At 42.4% G+C, this 20,437-nt stretch overlaps 1 protein-coding gene across 5 annotated transcripts in view; it reads right to left on the reverse strand.

The window, feature by feature from the left end:
- Positions 1-522: 522 nt before the first annotated feature.
- The window catches only part of LOC307248925 (uncharacterized protein), a 32,012-nt gene continuing 12,097 nt past the window's right edge, over positions 523-20,437 (reverse strand). For 2 of the 5 annotated variants that reach the window (XM_080025476.1, XM_080025475.1), the window contains exons 2-14: positions 14,761-15,503; positions 12,923-13,032; positions 8,413-10,987; positions 7,437-7,500; positions 6,362-6,551; positions 5,577-5,641; positions 5,090-5,224; positions 4,875-4,951; positions 4,545-4,588; positions 3,896-4,059; positions 3,689-3,795; positions 3,236-3,356; positions 523-2,257 (exon numbers count right to left, since the gene is read on the reverse strand). In XM_080025476.1, coding sequence (XP_079881602.1) covers positions 2,192-2,257; positions 3,236-3,356; positions 3,689-3,795; positions 3,896-4,059; positions 4,545-4,588; positions 4,875-4,951; positions 5,090-5,224; positions 5,577-5,641; positions 6,362-6,551; positions 7,437-7,500; positions 8,413-10,987; positions 12,923-13,032; positions 14,761-14,918 — 3,876 coding nt within the window. In that variant the 5' untranslated portion in view covers positions 14,919-15,503 and the 3' untranslated portion in view covers positions 523-2,191. The remainder of the gene's footprint in view (positions 2,258-3,235; positions 3,357-3,688; positions 3,796-3,895; positions 4,060-4,544; positions 4,589-4,874; positions 4,952-5,089; positions 5,225-5,576; positions 5,642-6,361; positions 6,552-7,436; positions 7,501-8,412; positions 10,988-12,922; positions 13,033-14,760; positions 15,504-20,437) is intronic. The other 3 variants (XM_080025479.1, XM_080025478.1, XM_080025477.1) reach the window with 2 other exon arrangements.

The raw sequence follows: 20,437 nt of genomic DNA on the forward strand, positions 1-20,437 counted from the left end.
GAGGTCACGCCATCACAGTGGAGTGTTGAAGCAGACCAGAGACACAACTGCAAGTTTAATGCTGGCATATGCCCTGGTAAGTGTCTTGAGCATCTAAATTGAGATTTTTCTGCATACAAATTTAAAACTATTTGTGATTCGGAAGTTCCTTCGACCGTGTAAATGAATGTAGAATATGGTTAACAAATGTGCTGGCAAAATCACAGACGTGCCACTGTTGTGTACCAAGCCACACAGTACCCTGAGATAGACTGTTTTGTTGATACATATTTTACTGCATTGTTAGAACTGTTCAATCTGGTTGCTGGAGAAGAACTGCAGGCTCTTAACTCACAAACAAAATGCCACTAATGACATGTTTGTAACTATATTTGCTGCATGAGCATGAGAACAGTGATGAACTTTGGCATCTGGCTGCTCCCCTGTTTATGTTTATACTCATGAACAACGAAGATGCTATGTGTTTCTGATTTGTTATTAGCTTAGCTTTATTGAGGCAAAGGAGGAAACTGACAGTCTTGCGAATCTTAACCATTTATTCGGGAATGCACAAAATATAGCAGTAAACATACAATCTGGATATATACTTCACTCTTCAAGTTTAGAAATTTTAGGAACAATAATCTTTTCATAAAGTATAAAATATACACATAATGTACTGTAACAATGGATTTGCATTGAAAAGCACCTTCACACAAATGTCACACCACTACAACAGGACACAGAATCACACTGGAACCCATTATACATTTTACAACAACATGTTGCAAGTGACTGTGCTCTAAGTAAAGTAAGGCTTCCATTGAAGGATTTGCCCATCATATCTGAAACACATCTGACCAAAAATGCCCACTATGTGCTCCTTCAGGTTCAACCAGACCAGGATATGCTGAGGTTAGCGAGGGAGATATTAATACATGCTCAGCCATCCATGGACCTCAACTCTTTGACCTTAAAGAGTAAATGCAGCCCACTTGAAAGCCCCTTCATCTACTGCAGGCAAAGCATCAAATCTGCAAACCCATTAAAACTCACTGCAGTTGAGAATATTCTGATCATAAAATATACATATTTATTCTGTGTACGTAACACTTTGGCAACAGAATTTTGGAACGACTGCATGAAGGAACTAAGAATGTTTTTCAAAATAAAGGCACACCAGCAACATTTGAGCACACCGATAAAATATGAATACAGACCAAAAACACCCACATGGCGACGACACAATGTGCTTCAAACCTTTTCACACTCAAACGCTGAGCGAGAAAATCAAACATGGCACATGGTTTACAGTATAATAAGATAAAAGATTTTACAACTTAAGCTTCAAACTTAACCACCACTCCCCCACCCCACCCCATTGCTCTCAAATGAATTGAGTATAATATAACAGAACAGTATTTAAGATTCTATTAAGTGCTCTTCATTTATAACCATCCCAGAGATTTATCGCTGATATATTGTATATGATGTCCAAACTCTGCATAACTTTATCACACCCTGTATATATCACCCTGTGAAACAAGAAAGACAATCTCAAAGGCAACATAAGGAATACTTACTTACAGTTAATTTGCTGATCAAAGGAGATCAAGCAGAATCAAACCGTCTGTATCGCAAAAGAAATGGCAGCAAGGAAACTAATACACTGTGATCAGTTGAGGCCCCGTGTGCCGATCCGTCCTTTACTGAATCAGTGTAGACGTACTGTGGTAAAAGCTATTTGTGCGCATCATCTTTCCCTTAGTTCCCTTATTTTGTACAGTTTTGTGTTAAATATGCTATAAAAAAAAAGTATGATGATTTTTGATCACACTTCAAAGTAGTAGAGGACCAAACATTTTAAACTGATGAACCATAAAATGATTCTTTACTTATCCTGAACCAGGGATGAACAAATCGTAGGACTTCGCCTTCAAAATAAAAATAAAATACATTTCATGATAACTTTGTAATTCTTCAACTTCCATGACATTAACACAATGATCCATTATTTTTTTTGTTTTCATATTTTAGTCAACAAAGCAAGAAAAAAAGAAAAAAAAAGAAAGAGCAACTGTAACCTTTCTGTATTTCAATGTATATAAAAACAACAACACATCAGCGGAGAGACAGAAAGGTTGACAGTTGCATGTGTTATCCTGTACAGAATTTACATCACTGTTGCAGTGAGAGTTTGATTGAAGGCCTCTTAATCGGTTCCCATTTTGGCGATCAGTTCGTCGCAGATCTTGGTGAGCTCCTCGATCTCTTGATTCTGTGAGAGAAGAAGTGTTTAGAAACGAGTTTTGAGCTAAAATGCCAGGACAGAAACATAATTCAGTTTGGGTAGAATACAAATTAGACAGAATAATTGTTCATGCACACCAAACAAATTTAAACTGGGCACGTCCATTAGACTGTCTTCAACTGTAACCAGCTGTGTGAATGTAACTAAGTTAATTTACTTAAATACTGTAATTAATTACAAGTTTTTCCCTTACTTCTACTTCACTTGAATATTTCCATAATGCTAGATTAGATGTAATCTACTACAGTTCAGACGTACATACAGTATTTTACACTCCACTGCTTTCATTTGATACGTAAAGGAAGCAACATTTTACAACAAAAGAGACCCATATGATATACCTATACAAAGTACTCTTACATGCTATTGATAAAAACAATGGTATTTCTACTAAAGGATCAGAGTTGTTCCTCCACTGACAGATAGGCTACTGCAGTTTGGCTGACAACCATAAACAACAACAAATAAATAAGTTAAAACTACAAAATCTCATATATCTCATTGCTTGGTTTCTTATTATTCTTGGAGCTTGATAATGGAGTAATGTGTCTACTATTCCTCTTAATTTGAACAAGATGCTGGTTTTAGTAAATGAAACACTGCCCCCTAGTGTTAAAAGCTATGCCAGTGTGTTGGCAAGAGCATTTATAAAATCAGTGTTCATTGCCAGCACAGTGTTTTTACAGCCTACAAACAATCTCAACGCAATATTATTTGTTTACAGTAATAATTTCTTTACACCTCATTTCATTTGACGACATCTTGACGCTTTTTAAACAGGCATTGTAAAGCACCTCTTACCAGACTTTAGACTTGAAGGGAAGCCGAAGCACAAACAGAAAACTCCATTCCACTGGACCTCAATCATTCAGAGTGTTACCCTACCTGGCACTCCCACAGTTTAACACGGCAAATCCATTTTAATCATGTTTGCAGTCAGCCTACCTTTTGAAGGACAGCTCTTTCAAGCGACTCCACCTTCATCTGCTCCATCCGCAGACTGGCGTTGAGTGCGACACCCTCGGAGTTGGCCTTGGCACGTACCTGGGCTATCTCCTCATTAGCCCTGTTAGAGAGGAAGTGAAGAAGGAGACCAGAGAACTTGTCAAATTGCCTCGCCCTTTTCAGGATTAAAAACCTGTCTAATGGTTAAATCTTGGTATCAAGAAAACATGCAATATGCTTTAAAAAGAGCAAGAGGGCTTCATCTGATGGCCAAATACATTGACATGCCAAACGTGAATGCATGACACATTGGAATAGGCAACCATTTATCGCAGTTAAAGCGGTCTTTGCAATATGTAAACAGCGATATCAACATTTGCGAAAACGCATTTTTTTAAAAATATATTGTGCAGCCCTAGTTGGATTCCACAAACTGCAGACGTGGAAGCTTACTTGTCCAGTTTCTCCTCGGCGTGCATCTTGAGGGTTTGGTATCGCTGCTCCTCCTGCTTGATCCGGTTCAGGTAGTCCTGCGCACACTTCTTCAGTACTTCCTCATTCTGGGGGGGGAGGGGGGGATAAATGTAGAGAATACATATAGTGGTTCGGCTTTTAATGTGGCAGTGGGCTGGAAAACATCTCATGAGAGTCTCTACTGACCTTCTTGAAGCCCTCCAGCACGCCCTTCATGTTCTCATATCTCCTGAAGAGGTCAGCGAAGGAGCGCTCCACGGAGCTGAGGTCGGCTATGGCCTGATCCCTCTCTAAAGTCATCTGCCGGACCGACTTACTACAGGACAGCGTCTTCTGCTGCTGCTGGTCCTCTGCAGCCAACAGAGGAGTCAAAATATGAGACTCACAGGAAGCAAAGGGTTGGGTGTGTACAGCTTATCTTAAAGACTGAACTCAAGCAGCACTGCCAAATGCAACTTTGAATCAGTGGAATATTTGCAATTGTTTTGGTTCTTCTGAGGCCTACTCCATCACACTGTGTTCAACATTAAATGTTCTCAAGGGAAGCTACAGAGTGTCTGCTGCTGTTTTTGAGCCACAGACTATAGGTAGTAGTAGGCTACAAAAGATCAGCAAATTCATATTAAATATTGGGGTTGAATGAGAAAAATACAATTTATTCAGCCTTCCTTCTGTTGTGGATGTGAACAATATTAGAAAAAAGCTGAGAGGTGAGTATTGAACCTCATTGTAATTGTTCTTTATCACATCCTATGAACTCTCCACTGACTCGACTATACACAACAGATAAAAAGCATGTACAGTTAAAATCCACCAGGGGGCAGCAGCAACTTACCAATCATCTGTGCAACTGTTTTCTCATATTCTGCAACTATTTGCCTGTCAACATAAGAAAAGAAAGAACGAAACTCAGCAACTTTGTTTCTCAATTTCACTGTCAATCACTGTACATTTCTTTTTTTGGGGGGCATTTTTATGCTTTATTTGATAGTGCAGAGAGAGAGGTGAAATGGGGCAGAGAGGGGAGTGACATGCAGAGAACAACCGCGGGTGGGAATCGAACCCGGGTCTGCTGCTGCGCCCGGCCCGGGAAGGGGACGCCTTACCAACTGAGCTAAAGGCGCCCCCTCACTGTACATTTCTTTAAATGTGAAACTATACCAACCTCATCTCCAAAACCTCTGCTCTGCTGTCTTCATATTTCTTCTTCCAATCGTTGACCTCCATCTCTTTGGTGATGATCTGATCGGAAGAAAGGGGCATGAAGAGAAAAATGTCCGGATCTGAAGAAATGTGAATCATTGGCTGACTCATTTAGTGAAATGAGCGGCATTTCAGCCATTGGGTGTCTGTGTGTGTGTGTGTGTGCCAGTGACGTACCTCTTCTCTGATCATGGTGAGCACTGCGGCCTTGTCTATCTCACTCAGAGCTATGTTGTCCTGGGACAGGCCTGCAAAATCTGGAGCTTCACTGCTTGTCACCTTGGTTGCTTTTTGTTTTATAGATATCTGACTCTGTGAAACGTACAGAAAACACAATGAGTGCTCGGTTTCCAGGAGCTGCTTTATTTAGTTTTTAATTTAGATCGCATGATGTCATTGTTAGGAGTGTATATTTTATTTATCAAACATTTGCATGAGCTTGAGGTGTAAGTGTGCTTATCTAAGACACTATTATATAGGTGAAACCTATTAGATTATTGTGGCAATAATAGCTGATGGGGCTTTAGAAAGCAACACAAACTGTTGTCCCAAAATGACAAAAGTAGGACTAATTATTTATAAACTATCTTCTTCTTAACTGGGATAATAGAACAGCAGGTGCTCAACGAGCCAGTCATGTTTAAATATTAATACTACTACTTACAATCTCATCTTTCAGACTGCAGGTGTCCTTCTCCTCCAGGTGATCTGTCATCTTAGCCTCAGGACCTTCAAGGAAAAAAATAACAACACGGAATTCAATGACAAATGACAACGATGACACATCCATACAGAACTATACATAGCCTATCTGAACTCAATGTCCTTACCTGAACTTCAGCAATAAGAATGAATTTGTCTAGTTTTCATCAGAATGTCTTGTTTCTGTGATGAAAAGATGGTGTGATACTCCTCAGACTGGTTGAAACGACTGCATCGGAATGCAATGCACATATGAGAAGAATTTGTTCTCAAGCGCAATATTTATAACTTATTTTTAACCAGGACAGGGCTCTGCTGAGTGTGCAGGCTCCATTTTTCTTCTTCATAAAGCTTGACACTTTATGCGGTTGCCTTTGTAGTCTCCAATCCTCAAACAGAAATTGATGCTTTTTCCAATTTATACTGCTTTTGGAACTTGCACCTCTCTGGTTGTGGTAACTTAAATTGACTATCATATGTCCTTTAAAATCTAAAAAACACTAGGTATTAGATATTAAGACTTTTGATAGAACTATTTACTATACTACTAATACTACTACTATATAGTCATAAACAACATGCATTGTTATTTGAACAGATAGGTCAGTTGATCCTTTTGCTTAAGTTGACTTAACGGGGAAATGTTGTCACTTTTAGGATGGGTGCATTTAACCAGACAATGAAGAAAGTCTTAATTGAAAAGACTTATTTTTCTACAAAGTGGAGGGTTTGAAGGTCCAAACATACCGTCCATAGCAGATATATCATTGACTGGCTGTTTTTTCATGGGTGCTTTATTGCTTTCGGGTTTTCGTCTCTCCTCGTGGCTGTCTGCTGTCTGGCCCACAATGCCAGTGGAGGCAAGCTTCTCCTCATCCGTGGCATGGTGGACTCGCTGTGTGATTTCTGGGGTCTGAACCACCACCTCGTCCTCCCCCTGGAGACAAGGGAGGAAGATTCACATGGCAATGGGATTTAATTCACACTTAGATAGCAAAAGTGTAATATAATATTTCAAACAAAATAATAAATAAAACAAAATAAAAAATTTGAACATGAAAACATCTCCTTTACAGGAACAAAATCAATCAATTGGCAGCTTTGATTAAAACTCTTCCTAGTGCATAGCAAAGTGTATGTGTACTGTAGAACAAGTGTGGATACAGTACGTTACATCAGACATGAAAGTATTAGAATCCCAGACATCTAAGGTAACCCCAGTGTTGAATATATTGCAACCGCATTACGTAAGGGAAGTTAACTTTACATTAAGTTACATTAGGGGCTCTTAGGCACTTGTAAAGCATAAGGAAATGAGGAAATCTCAAGAGGATGGATGAGGTGATAAAGTCCAGGGCACAGACTAACATTTGACTTTAGAGTGCTAATAAACCGATCTGTCACCAAGCCAGCACTGCGGCGATGGAACCACTGCTGATGCTCGTGTCAGCTCGTGTCATACTGAATGTATGTCTCTATGTGTGTGTGTGTGTGTGTGTGTGTGTGTGTGTGTGTGTGTGTGTGTGTGTGTGTGTGTGTGTTTGTGATGAGGTGAGGCCGGGAGATGCTGCTGAATAATGGACACTGCAGTTTCACTGCAGTAAGGTGAAACATTTTGGCCGACACAAGACACAAGACTCAAACAAAAAACACACACACTCACATACACACACACACACACACACACACACACACACACACACACACACACACACACACACACACACACACACACACACACACACACACACACACACACACACACACACACACACACACACACACACACACACACACATACACACACACACACACACAGTACCTGATCGCACACGTCAAGCACCAAGGACTGGCTCTCGTCATATTTCTGAACTTTACAGGAATTCCTACAAAACAAGCACATGTTGAGAGTAAAAATGTCAGAATATATAAAAGTTGCAATCCTTATACACCTTTGGAGCCGTTTGCTTAGTGTCATATTGTATAAGGTACAGCTAGATACAGTGCATGGCAAGACATAGCTAGTATAATCATACTAGCACTGCCCAGCTACTGGAGGGATCAAAAATGGGACAAATGAACTTGCTGTAACATGGGATGGTCCTGTGAGTTGAGGTTAAACTTAGGAGGACATTTATTTCCCTCACATGCTCCTTCTCAGCAGACAATTCTGACGTCATGATGAAAGTAAAGGGGAAGCCAGCATGCATAAGAGAAAGAGAGCGTCGATAGTACTTACAACAGAAAACAAAGAAGCTTGACTTTTTCAGAGGTCCTGAGGCCAATAGAAGTGGAGGAAAGCAGAGGTTGGGGGTTTGCGTAACAGACAAGGGGAGTAAGGTTGAAGTATGAAGGGATATTGATTAATGACAATGGGTGACAGAGCAGGGGTAAGAGACAAAGAAGAGCGTGTGAGTGACTGAAGGGCGTTAAGCTCAGCATGTTAGATACACAGCAGACAGTTAAAAGTTTTTATGTAAACACGAGATGCCGACAGACCTGGAACAGCCAGTCCAAACCACTGCAGCTAAAAGTGCTTTCAAGGATCTAAAGATAACATGTTGGGGAATTGCGTCAATGGTCAGTATGCTGCGTTAAGTGTTTGGCATGTTCTCAAAGCATTCTGTGGTACGCATCCAACCACTAACAAATCCAGCCAGAGAAAGAGCAGGCTCAGTGTGAGTAAATCTGAACCCAAATGGAAATCTGAATTTTTATCATTGGTGATGTTAAAACCTTGGAGGCGGCAAATGCATGGGGCAAAATAAAAGAGCATATTCACTTCGCTGTACACTCACTGGATTGTCCTTTCTTTGCTTTTCTTGGGAATCTGTCTCACTTTCTTCTCCCCTGCCGGATGCCCCGCCTTCTGTTTGCCTGCGTCTTTGACTTTTTCCTCCGTCTGAGGGGCGCTACTGGAAGATTCCTCTGTGCTCAGGGTTTTGGAAGCTTTAAAAGGGTCCACGGAGTCATCAAAATGGTCTGGGTCAAAACTGTAGGAGCCCTTGGGGCGCACCGGAGAGTTGTCCACTGTGCTATTGCTTCCAAATGGATTGAAGTTTGGGTCGTCCCACTGATTGGCATCAAAGTTATATGTTTCCTTCTTAGGAATAGGAATATCATCAAGGTTCAGAGGTGCAGGAGAGTCTGAAACGGGAAAAGTTTCTGGAAGAGCGTCTGCAACTGGCTCTGACGCTGGTTGGGAATCTGTTTCCAACACCGTGGGTTCTGGTGCAGGTTGGCTGGAAGCCTCGGTTCCTTTGGACTTCTGCTTCTTTACTGCCAGTTTGCTGATTGTCTTTTTACCACCTGATTTCCTTAGAGGTGGCTTACTGACCGTGCCTTCGTCCAGACCGAACTCTAGCATCACAGACTTCGCCTCTGGTAATGGCTCCATCATCTCTGTTTCTGTTGGAGCTGCTGAGCTGGCCTGACAAACAGGCATTGGGCCACCAAATGGATTGAAGTTTGGGTCGTCCCACTGATTGGGATCAAAGTTATATGTTCCCTTTTTAGGAATAGGAATATCATCAAGGTCCAGAGGTGCAGCAGAGTCTGACACTGGGAAAACAGTTTCTGGGAATGGTTCCGAAACTGGTTCTGACACTGGTTGGGAATCTGTTTCCAACACCGTGGGTTCTGGTGCAGGTTGGCTGGAAGCCTCAGTTCCTTTGGGCTTCTGCTTCTTAACTGCCAGTTTGCTGATTGTCTTTTTACCACCTGATTTCCTCAGAGGCGGCTTGCTGGCTGTCCCTTCGTCCAGACCGAACTCTAGCATCACAGACTTCGCCTCTGGTAATGGCTCAATCATCTCTGCTTCTGTTGGAGCTGCTGAGCTGACATGACAAACAGGCATTGGGCCACCAAATGGATTGAAGTTCGGGTCGTCCCACTGATTGGGATCAAAGTTATATGTTCCCTTCTTAGGAATAGGAATGTTGTCAAGGTCCAGAGGTGCAGCAGAGTCTGAAACTGGGAAAACAGTTTCTGGAAATGGTTCCGAAACTGGTTCTGAAGCTGGTTGGGAATCTGTTTCCAACACCGTGGGTTCTGGTGCAGGTTGGCATGAAGTTTCGGATTCTATGGGCTTCTGCTTCTTAACTGCCAGTTTGCTGATTGTCTTTTTACCACCTGATTTCCTCAGAGGCGGCGTGTTGGCTGTCCCTTCGTCCAGACCGAACTCTAGCATCACAGACTTCGCCTCTGGAAATGGCTCCATCATCTCTGTTTCTGTTGGAGCTGCTGAGCTGGCCTCACAAACAGGCATTGGGCCACCAAATGGATTGCATTTCGGGTCGTCCCACTGATTGGGATCAAAGTTATATGTTCCCTTCTTAGGAATAGGAATGTTGTCAAGGTCCAGAGGTGCAGCAGAGTCTGACACTGGGAAGGCAGTTTCTGGAAGTGGGTCTGAAACTGGTTCTGACTCTGTTCGGGAATCTGTTTCCAACACTGTGGGTTCTGGTGCAGGTTGGCTTGAAGCCTCAGTTCCTTTGGGCTTCTGCTTCTTTACTGCCAGTTTGCTGATTGTCTTTTTACCACCTGATTTCCTCAGAGGTGGCGTATTGACCGTGCCTTCGTCCAGACCGAACTCTAGCATCACAGACTTCGCCTCTGGTAATGGCTCCATCATCTCTGTTTCTGTTGAAGCTGCTGAGCTGGCCTCACAAACAGGCAATGGGCCACCTATTGGCTCGAGTCTGAGGAGAGAGCTGGGGCCGCAAGGTGGGGGAGAGTTCTGAATTTTGGATCCGCCGGTGTTGAAGGGGTCAAAGCTGTCATCCAGCTGGTCTGGGTCAAATTTGTAAGTGGCTTTATGAACAGGGAGTTCTTGTTCCTCAATAGTTTGAGCAGCCTCGATCATTGAGGCCTTCACCTTCAGGGATGGAGGTTTAGACTTCCTGGTTTTGGTCTTTGGAGTTGACTCATCGACCAGTGGGGTCTGGTTGAGGCCATTGCACTGTGGATCTGGTTCAGCAAATTGTTTGTGCTCAGGGGTCTCTGCTGCTGGGCTGGCCGCAGGTTCACTGCTCTGTACTGAGACTGGTTCTGAGGTTGGAATTGGAACAGGAGTCACAACTGGGACAGGATCTGCAACTAGGATGGGGACTGGGGTTTGGTACGGCTCAGGGGATGGTGCTGTGCTTTCATCCACCTGAGGTGTTTCCTTCACCGAAGATGAAGTAGGAACGGGCAAAGAGCCCAAAGCTTCTGGAATATTCTGTGTTTGTTTTGCTTCCAGGGTATGAATGTTGACTTCCAGAGGGCCACCCATGGAGACTGCAGGCTCATCCTGACCCATGGTGTGGCGGAGCAAAATATCCTGATCCCCAACAGGGACAGTCACTATCAGGTGCTCCTCCTGAGCCACATCTGCAGAAGAAATGAGAGAGGAAAAATAATTCAACTTAAAATCAAGTTCAAAGTGCAAGATAATATGACTGCATGTACATTTCTTCTGCCTATGATAACATATCCAATCAGATCTACTAAACTCAGATGTAGGAGACATCTGATTGGTTACAACCAGCCAACTGCTCCGATTGCTGCTGTTGCCATGGCGACATCTTACTATGAGGCCCATGAGATTTAAACCAAGCAGTGCATCCGAAAAACAGAGAGTATGAGAAAAAAAGAGAGGTATGGTTTATTTTGTCTTGTGTGTTGAGGAGGAAGGGGACAGTGGCTGCTGTGATGTAATTGTTGCCCCCAGGAAACTGTTTGACACATCAACATACTTCTGTATGCCTGTCATAGTCGCCATATTCATGTAATATTATGTTGCTAGGAGACAAGCACTACCTGCTGTGTTTCCACCTATTTCAATTCATAATATAATGTCGGCAAAACTGTGTCATCTTCAAAGTATTCCTGCCGGTCAACATGCCCATACAAACGCGTCCTCCTCCCAGTCCACATGCATTATTCAAAAGACAAGTATGAGATCCTTCCTCAGTTCTGTCACTCTTGTGTTTACAAAAGCATTTCACATGAGGGATAAATCTCTCTGCTGCGGTGCCTGAAATAGTACCCAAAACCTGACCCTCCATTTAAAAATTAAATGTCTTAAATACATATATATTGCAAAATAGTATTGATAAAGAATTGTTCATGTATTACAGTAACTCAAGTCAAGGCAACCTTTACGTATGGTTCTGATAATGTCATCAAATGAAGGTTAGGTGCCTTTTTGGCTTCAACAAGATCTTCAGCTATCAGATAAATATTTATAAAACGGTCACGGTGCATAGACTGATGCTGATCTTGTAATGGAGACTTTGGGTGGGCACAGAAACACAGCCATCAGCATGTTTACATTCAAAGAAGTTTCTAGAGGCACTTCAACTCCCGCCCGCCAGGATTCAAACGTCCTCATTCACAGCTGCAGTAAATGATGTTTGTGGTTGAAACAAAAAGCGAACTCCCTCCTCTCTCCATTCTGGTCGACCTTTACTATGCACATTTTAGGAACATGTTGGTGGAGCCTTCAAAACTGGAAGATTGGTTTACTCCTGCCAAAGACGACAATTGCCTTTCATCAGCGCACGGTACCCTTAAAAAGTTGGCTGCCTGATGGCTACAGCCTGAAAACAAGGGTTGTTCAGTCACTCCCCTCATTGTGACCTCTATCAGTTACCAATACAAAACGGGGCCGACCCATGCTTTTGTTGAACCTGTTGAATTCCTGAGCAAAGGACATTCCCACACTCTCCTCTGGGCTCCTCCTCTTGGTGATTCAAATGACAATGACAGCGCTTCCGCTATCGTCAAACTCAAACACCACCTAATTGCAATACTCAGTGTGCAGTACAGCTTACGTACCAAGCACAAAGGACATGCTTAGGTATAGTTTACCATAAAGAAAGTCAATACTGACCTGTAATGGTACTCATAGTTAAAAAGGGAGGTCAATTCCAAGTTAATGCTTAAATGCAGTAGGTAGGTTCTTTCCCGAAACAGACTGCATATGTATCCAATTACGCGGGCATGGTAAACTTGATATGCCCTGCATATAGTCAGACACAGCAGTGGAATTCCAAAATGGCCAAAATGTGCTATTTAAAATGATTATCTTAACATACCTAGTTGACACATTTTACTTGGAAACTTTCTTTTCGTTGATCACGACCACAAACACATGTAATGTTTGATGAACATATACAGCAACATCAAAGTAGTATTTTTTTCCATGCAGGGACGCTGTCTTAAAAACCTGTAATGCCAATAAGCACCTTCAGCTTCCCCTCCATGCCTCTCCTTAACTTTCTCTCTTCTCTGCGTTTGTTATTTGCTCAGCAGTGGCCTCACCTGTTTTGTCTGCTTCAGTGTTGTTGTTCTCCAGCTCTCTTGGGAAGGTCGGAGGGGCGCGGACGGGAGTTACTTCTTCAGGAGTGCCAAAATGACCCTCTGAGTCAGAGCTGTGGTAAGCCAGAGAAACACATAGAGATAGAGAACATTAACTTTCCAACCAGGAAAAACCTTGCATGACTGAGCAGCAATGATTGAATTAATATAATTCTATTCAAATTACTGGAGCTATCTGTGCTCTTAAGCAAAAGGCTTCATCAGCACAGGGAACAGTGAAGACGACGGCTTGCATAAACAGAACTGCAACAACTGCATTCACACCTACAATAGGTCCAATAAATGAGTCAAATGTGTTATTTCTATTCCTTCCTAAATCTATTGAATCAGATAGATACATTTAAGTGAATCAGGAGAATGTTAGAGTACTGTTCAAGCACTTTTTTAGAAAACTACATTATACGCTATATAAGTCAAGTCCATTTACCAAAACTACATTGTGTAAAACTATCAGTTTTTCACATTAATAAAGCAAATCTCAGAGAAAAGGGATTAACAGAGTATGATACTACAAGAATGTAAATGTTATTTTGGATATAAATCTACAGCGTGCTGAATTTAATCATTTAAATATGTATCATGAGCAAAGATACGTTGTGCTTTAACAAGTCTTTACTTTCCCAAATCATTCAATATTATATACTCCGCTGAGGTTGTTTCATAACACTCAGCACTATAGAGAAAGAGGAAATAGGGCAGCCTAACTCTTTCCTGTCACATCTCCAGCTCTATGCAGCATGAGGTATGAGACGGCACCTCGCAAACTTTCTATGCATCTAGATTAAAAGATGAGAACATTGCAAGTGAATGCAGTTTAGAATCTACAGTACATGGGCCCTTTCAAACACACAAAATGGTGATGTTAACATTGAAGAGCAGCAACATTCAACCTTGATCAGATCAGTTCAGGAAACAATAGCACATTGTGAGAGTAAATAGATGGCACTGTTTAGATAATGGCTTAGATAGCAAACAAACATGGAGTCTGACACTTGAGGAAGTGTAGTGACAAAGCATCAGGTCAATACAATGTTTAAATGTGAAAGTGTGAAGGTTGGCACATATAAACATTGGTAAATCATTATGTTCAAATGGAACAAGGCCGAAGATAACACAGTGATAAAAGTAGACACCAGGAGCAGAGGCGATAAGGCCATTACGCCCTGAGCATGTGTCATGTTTGTGAGCAAGGATTAGATCATCGAACTAAAAGCCCTACAGTTACCTGGCCTCAGTGCTAGAGTGTGTGTTATTTCTGTGAAGCCATGCACAGAAATGAGGATATACCAGTGGTGGGTCTGAGAAAAACATTCACTTCAAACACTGTAGCAGCCCAAACCAGAAAGCCAGAAACGTGTCAAGCACTGCACGACAACACACCACATTTCACATTTCTGCATGTCAACGAAAAAATGATTCATGCTGATAAGGCAACGGATACAGTCTGTCCCTATTTCGTCCAACATTCATAATAGTAGAGATTCCTCAACCTGACATGTGGACAACACACACACACACACACACACACACACACACACACACACACACACGCGCGCACACACACACACACACACACACACACACACACACACACACACACACACACACACACACACACACACACACACACACACACACACACACACACACACACACACACACACACACACAGAGGAAAGGAAAAACACATGTGAAAGTGCCACCCTTCTCCAGTCCAGACAGTGTGTGAACCACCCACAGTGTCAGTAGTCGCGGGGCTCCACCACCACAACAACACTTGCCTGAAGCCTTGAGATCTCTCCTCCTCTTCGTCTCCTGGCTCTCCACGTTGCTCCCTCTCCTGGCTGGCCTCCTGCCCCTCTTGGTCCTCCTCTCCCTCTCCCCCTCGCACCGCCGTCCACGTCCATTTGGCCCATGACACGGGTGACAGCCAAGACATCCCTTCTCTTTCCACAGCAGGGTGTGCGGATGGGGGGGTGGGGGGGGTTCTTCAACCCTTCTGTTGACTCACTGGTTCTCCAAAGCCTGACTGATCCTTCGCTGTGTTTTTCTTCTTCAGATTCGCTCCCTGCCAACAGCTCTCACATCTTCCCACAGAGCCTCTCTCTCTTGATTCCCACGAAAGCAGGGAGACATTTCTTTACCACTCCTCTCTTTTTTTGGTATGTTCTCAGTGTTAGAGTCACAGAGACATTCGCTGCCTTCTCAATCTTCTCCTTTTCTTTACCTCCAGTCACGCTCCCTTTCCCCTCTGTGGACAGAATACCTCTGCTCTGATCAGCTGGGTTTCCAAATGCTGTTCTCAGCCTCTCCTCTGCTGGCTGAAACCCACCACTCCCCGCCTGTTTCCCCTCTACCTCGGGCCAGCCCACTTACAAAAAAACACAGCAAGGGGAGGCAGGAAGCCCACAGCCGTGAATACAGAGCAGCTTCTCTCTAGTCAAACTCAATGAGTCCCCCTGTGGTGGGAGAATGGTACGTTCCTGTCAGACCGTTCTTGCACTCTGAAGCAGAAGGAGGGAGTCTGAAAACAAACACAGGAGAAGGAGGAGGAGGAGGTGGAGCCGAACTGTTGGGGCTCCACAATTTTATAGCCCAAAGAGAGAGAGGTTAGGAATGTGAGGTTGGTTCTTAAAGCCTTCTCTGCTCCCCCAGGCCATTAAACAGTTAACTGTGTCTCCCATACAGTGGCAGGCATGCATGACCAGGGGAACCAGTTTAGTTAGATAGCCCCAGGAGACTTACCTGGCTGGATTCAATGTGTCTGAGGTAACAGTTAAGCTGACAGGGAACAAGGGCCATCAATGCACTCATTGTCTCTCACTCAAATTCATTGTTGATCCTGACACATACAGGTACAGGTACATATTGTACAGGAAAAGAAAGGGAAATAAAGAATAACATTTCTAATGTGTTACCAGTTTACGTTTGCATCACATATTTTACTGACTTTATATAATTGTACTGTTTGGTATTCTGTTCGGTTCCATTCTCTGTACATTTAGTGACCTGATTATGCCAATCAGCAGCAGTCATCAGCTATAAAGTAAGTTTAACAATCACCACTTTCACTTTGATGTTAATCTTCAAAGCAAAATTAAACCCGTAATAACTTCAAAGTGGCCCCAACTGCTGTGCTTCAGAGAAAGGTTTACATTGTATTGTCTGTCTAAAACAACAGTCACATGCCTGTGTACATTAAAAGAGTGAGTGAAATCCTTCCTCCTGTCAGGACTACCAGTGATAAGAACCCCTCCTAATGCTTTTCCAATGTAGGACATGGGGAACAGAATCCACTACTTACGTCTCTGACAGCTAGAGACTTATGTAGTTGCTTTTAGTCTAATCAAAAGGGAATGTTATAAAGTGACCGCCTATTTAGTAAAAAATGCCCAAATAGTTGTTACTGTGCCTGCCCTTAAACGCTATAAAATCCAAAAGAGAGGTTCCCGCACATTATCTTACTTGAAAAAATATAAATGTATTTATTTGGTGGCAACGTTTCCGTGCTAGACTTCCATCTGTCGAACCCTTTTGTAACCATTTTATAATTTTAAAATGTAGATGTATAATAGATTCCTTTAAAAAAATGCTATTCTGTTCTATCCTATACCATTTGTTAATATTTTTTAAACTTGCTAAATTGTTAAATAGAGGAAAAAAGGTTGGATCTATCCTTTTACTTGCAGGTGAGCCAATAAAACAAAAACAAAGTATCCATTATGATGTCAAGGGAAACAGTCTCATAAATGATGAGACAAACAAACACTACTGTATATCTAGAAAGCACTCACAGGTTGAAATCAACCGACATGGACTTAATATTAAAGGTGAAGTAAGCGATTTATTTACGTTAATAAGTGTTAAATCGCTCTTTATTCATACAGTGATCACTTACATAATGTGCGCGTTTCATAAAGCCGATTTCTCAGTCAGCTGCTCTGCATGTAATCGGCAAGTAAACTTATTGGAGGATCCCGAAATGTATATCCAATCACAAGAGAGAACGATACAAACCGACACCCGTCTCACTCATGGTCTCACTGCTGGTGCACGCCAGAGCGACAGATGGGTGAATGTTTATGCGCCTACAATGGCGGAGCAGGTAAAAATCCTTCCCAATGTCTGTTTTGATGGTTTTTATCATGTTTTATCACACTTATGGATCTGAGATGATGCTAGATAACTCGCTGCTTGAAGACCACAGTGCATTAATGTGGTGACCTAGGTCCATGCGAGCGAGGGGACTGCTAACTGCAGTAACTGACAGGAAGTTAGCTAAAAGAACCATTCTGCTTACAGCACCTTTAAGTGCTTTCAGTACCTTGAGGGTCGACAAATCTCTTATGAATGGTAATTATGACCCACATTTGTGGCAGTTTCTTTCAAAATCAGTGCTTTTTGCAACGCCTGTTTGGTATATTATATTGCTATTTCGTGAGCCTTCTCATTTAAAACGAATATGCATCCTGATATTGTTTGCTAATATTGCACTCCCTCTCCAGAAACTTCTCCAATGTTTGGCTTGGCCACGCAGCAGCTAAACTCCTCCCAAATTCCAATGGAGGAGCAGAGAGACACACACACACGTGCCTCAGTCAGGCTCAGAGTTTCCACATTGGACCAGAAAGGGTGGAGTTAGTCCTCTGCCCACGTATTTACTGTCTGGGTCTGGAGGTTGTGGCTAGGGTACAGAGCGAGGGGTGATCCCTGCTTGAATCCCTGCTTGAAAACACAAAGAGATTATCAGTGGAGCTCAAGGATCAATTTGTGCTTTTCTTCTAGGATTGTCTTGTCTTTCTGAAAGCACCAGCATTTCATATTTTTGAAGTGACTGAGCCAGAGTTGAGACCCGCAGGAGCTCAGGCTTATTAGAACAAAAGATTACTGTCTCCCCACACTTTGTCGGCTCTAATCTTTGTCAATCATCTTTCATCAACACTCAGGTCATACTTGACTAATGGACAAAGCTGTAACACATGAGAAACCTGCATTTTGTGGAGGTTATCTTTCACCATAAATCAATGTTTGTAACTGGAGAGAGCATAACAACTCTTGGTTTCCATGTATTCACTTTTTATTCTAGATGGCTCCCCGCACCAGTGGTGAGGGGGGCCCGGGTAAGTTACATAAGAAAGGGTAACTTCCTATTGCCATCCTTGTTATGAAAACATAACTATTCGTTGGCAGTTCTCTAGAAACACTCTATACTACAGTGGAGGAAATAAGTTTTTGACCCCTCACTGATTTTGTAAGTTTGCCCACTTACAATGAAATGAACGTTTTATAATTTTAATGCTAGGTTTATTTTAACAGTGAACAGAATATCAAAAAGAAAATCCAGAAAAAGAAATTATTTTGCATTTCATTGAGTGAAATAAGTATTTGATCCCCTATCAAAACATTGCTTAGTACTTGGTGGAGAAACCCTTGTTGGCAAGTACAGAGGTCAGATGTATCTTGTAGTTGATGACCAGGTTTGCACACATCTCAGGAGGATATTTGGACCACTCCTCTTTGCAGATCCTCTCCTAATCTTTAAGGTTTCGAGGCTGTCGCTTGAGCTTCAGTTCCCTCCACATATCTATTGGATTAAGGTCTGGAGACTGACTACGCCACTCCATGACCTTAATGTGCTTCTTCTTGAGCCACTCCTGTGTTGCCTTTGCTGTATTTTTAGGGTCATTGACGTGCTGGAAGACCCATCCACGGCCCATTTTTACGGGCCTGGCTGAGAGAAAGAGGTTGTCACCTAGTATTTCATGGTACATGGCCCCATCCATAGTTCCCTCGATGCAGTGAAGTCCACCTGTCCCCTTAGAAGGGAAACACCCCCAAAGCATAATGCTTCAACCTCCATGCTTGACTGTGGGGATGGTGTTCTTGGGGTCATAGTCAGAATTCCTCTTCCTCCAAGCATACGAGTCACTATGATACCAAATAACTTGATTTTGTTCTAATCTGACCACATCACCTTCTCCTAAGCATTCTCTGAGTCGTTCAGGTGTTCATTGGCAAACTTCAGACGGGCCTGTACATGTCCCTTCTTGAGCAGGGGGACCTTACGGGCACTACAGGATTTCAATCCATTACGGCATAGTGGGTTACCAATGGGTTTCTTGGTGACTGTGGTCCCAGCTGCCTTGGGATCATAAACAAGCTCCTCCTGTGTAGATCTGGGCTGATCCCTTTCTCATGATCATTGATACCCCACGAGGTGAGATCTTGCATGGAGCCCCAGACCGAGGGAGATTGATGGTCATTTAGTGTTTCTTTCATTTTCGAATAATCGCACCAACAGTTGCTTCCTTCTCACCCAGCTTCTCGCCAATGGTCTTATATTCTATTCCGGCCTTGTGCAGGTCTACAATCTTGTCCCTGATGTCCTTAGACAGCTCTTTGGTCTTGCCCATGATGGAGATGTTGGAGTTTGATTTATTGACTCTGTGGACAGCTGTCTTTTATACAGGTAACAAGTTGAGACAGGTGTGTTTTATAAAGGAAACTAGTTGAGATTAGGAATACTTTTTTAAAGCACGAGGACTAATCTGTGGGAGCCAGAATTATTTATGGTTGGTAGGGGATCAAATACTTATTTCACTCAATGAAATGCAAAATAATTTATATATTTTTTTAATGTGATTTTCTGGATTTTCTTTTTGATATCACTGTTAAAATACACCTAGCATTAAAATGATAGACTGTTCATTTCATTGTAAGTGGGCAAATTTACAAAATCGGCGAGGGATCAAATACGTATTTCCTCCACTGTATATACAGAACTGAATACAGCCATTATTTGTCACTGCTTACAAAAACAAACCAGGCGTCCTCAAAGATTTCAGCTTGAAGTCTGCCTTTCTAGTCTAAAAATGGCATCAATAAACATCAGTAGGTAGCGTGTGGCAGTTGTGTGTGTGTGTGTGTGTGTGTGTGTGTGTGTGTGTGTGTGTGTGTGTGTGTGTGTGTGTGTGTGTGTGTGTGTATGTATGTCCCCAGATAAAAGACCACCCCATTCTTAAAGGCTGCTCCACCACAGCCATGAGAGCTCCTGCCAAGGAATCTGACGCTCCACCAAAAACCAAACACAACTCTCAAGAGCTCAGACTTCAAAAGCAGTGGGAGGAACCTAAAAAGCATTTTATTTTAAGAAGACAGTAAGTCGCTCAAGCTAGAAGGAAAACAATTTGTTCAGTCTTTCTCTGTTGACACAGTAACTCAAACTCTGCCTGTGTCTATGGAAAAATGTGACTAATTACATATTTATGTTTAGTCTTCTGTAAGGGCTTAACATCCAGTGACTATATTTGTCTGTTGTGTAACTTCACAGCTCAAGTGTCAGAACAAAGCAGAGGTCAAATTGACATATACACACCATGTCGACGGAAATGATACCTAAAATACATCCTGACTCATTTTTAGAGGACAATAATGAAGCCACAAAGCTACACACAACAG

This window comes from Ammodytes marinus, assembly GCF_949987685.1.
Source record: "Ammodytes marinus genome assembly, chromosome: 4".
Classification (NCBI taxonomy): domain Eukaryota; kingdom Metazoa; phylum Chordata; class Actinopteri; order Uranoscopiformes; family Ammodytidae; genus Ammodytes; species Ammodytes marinus.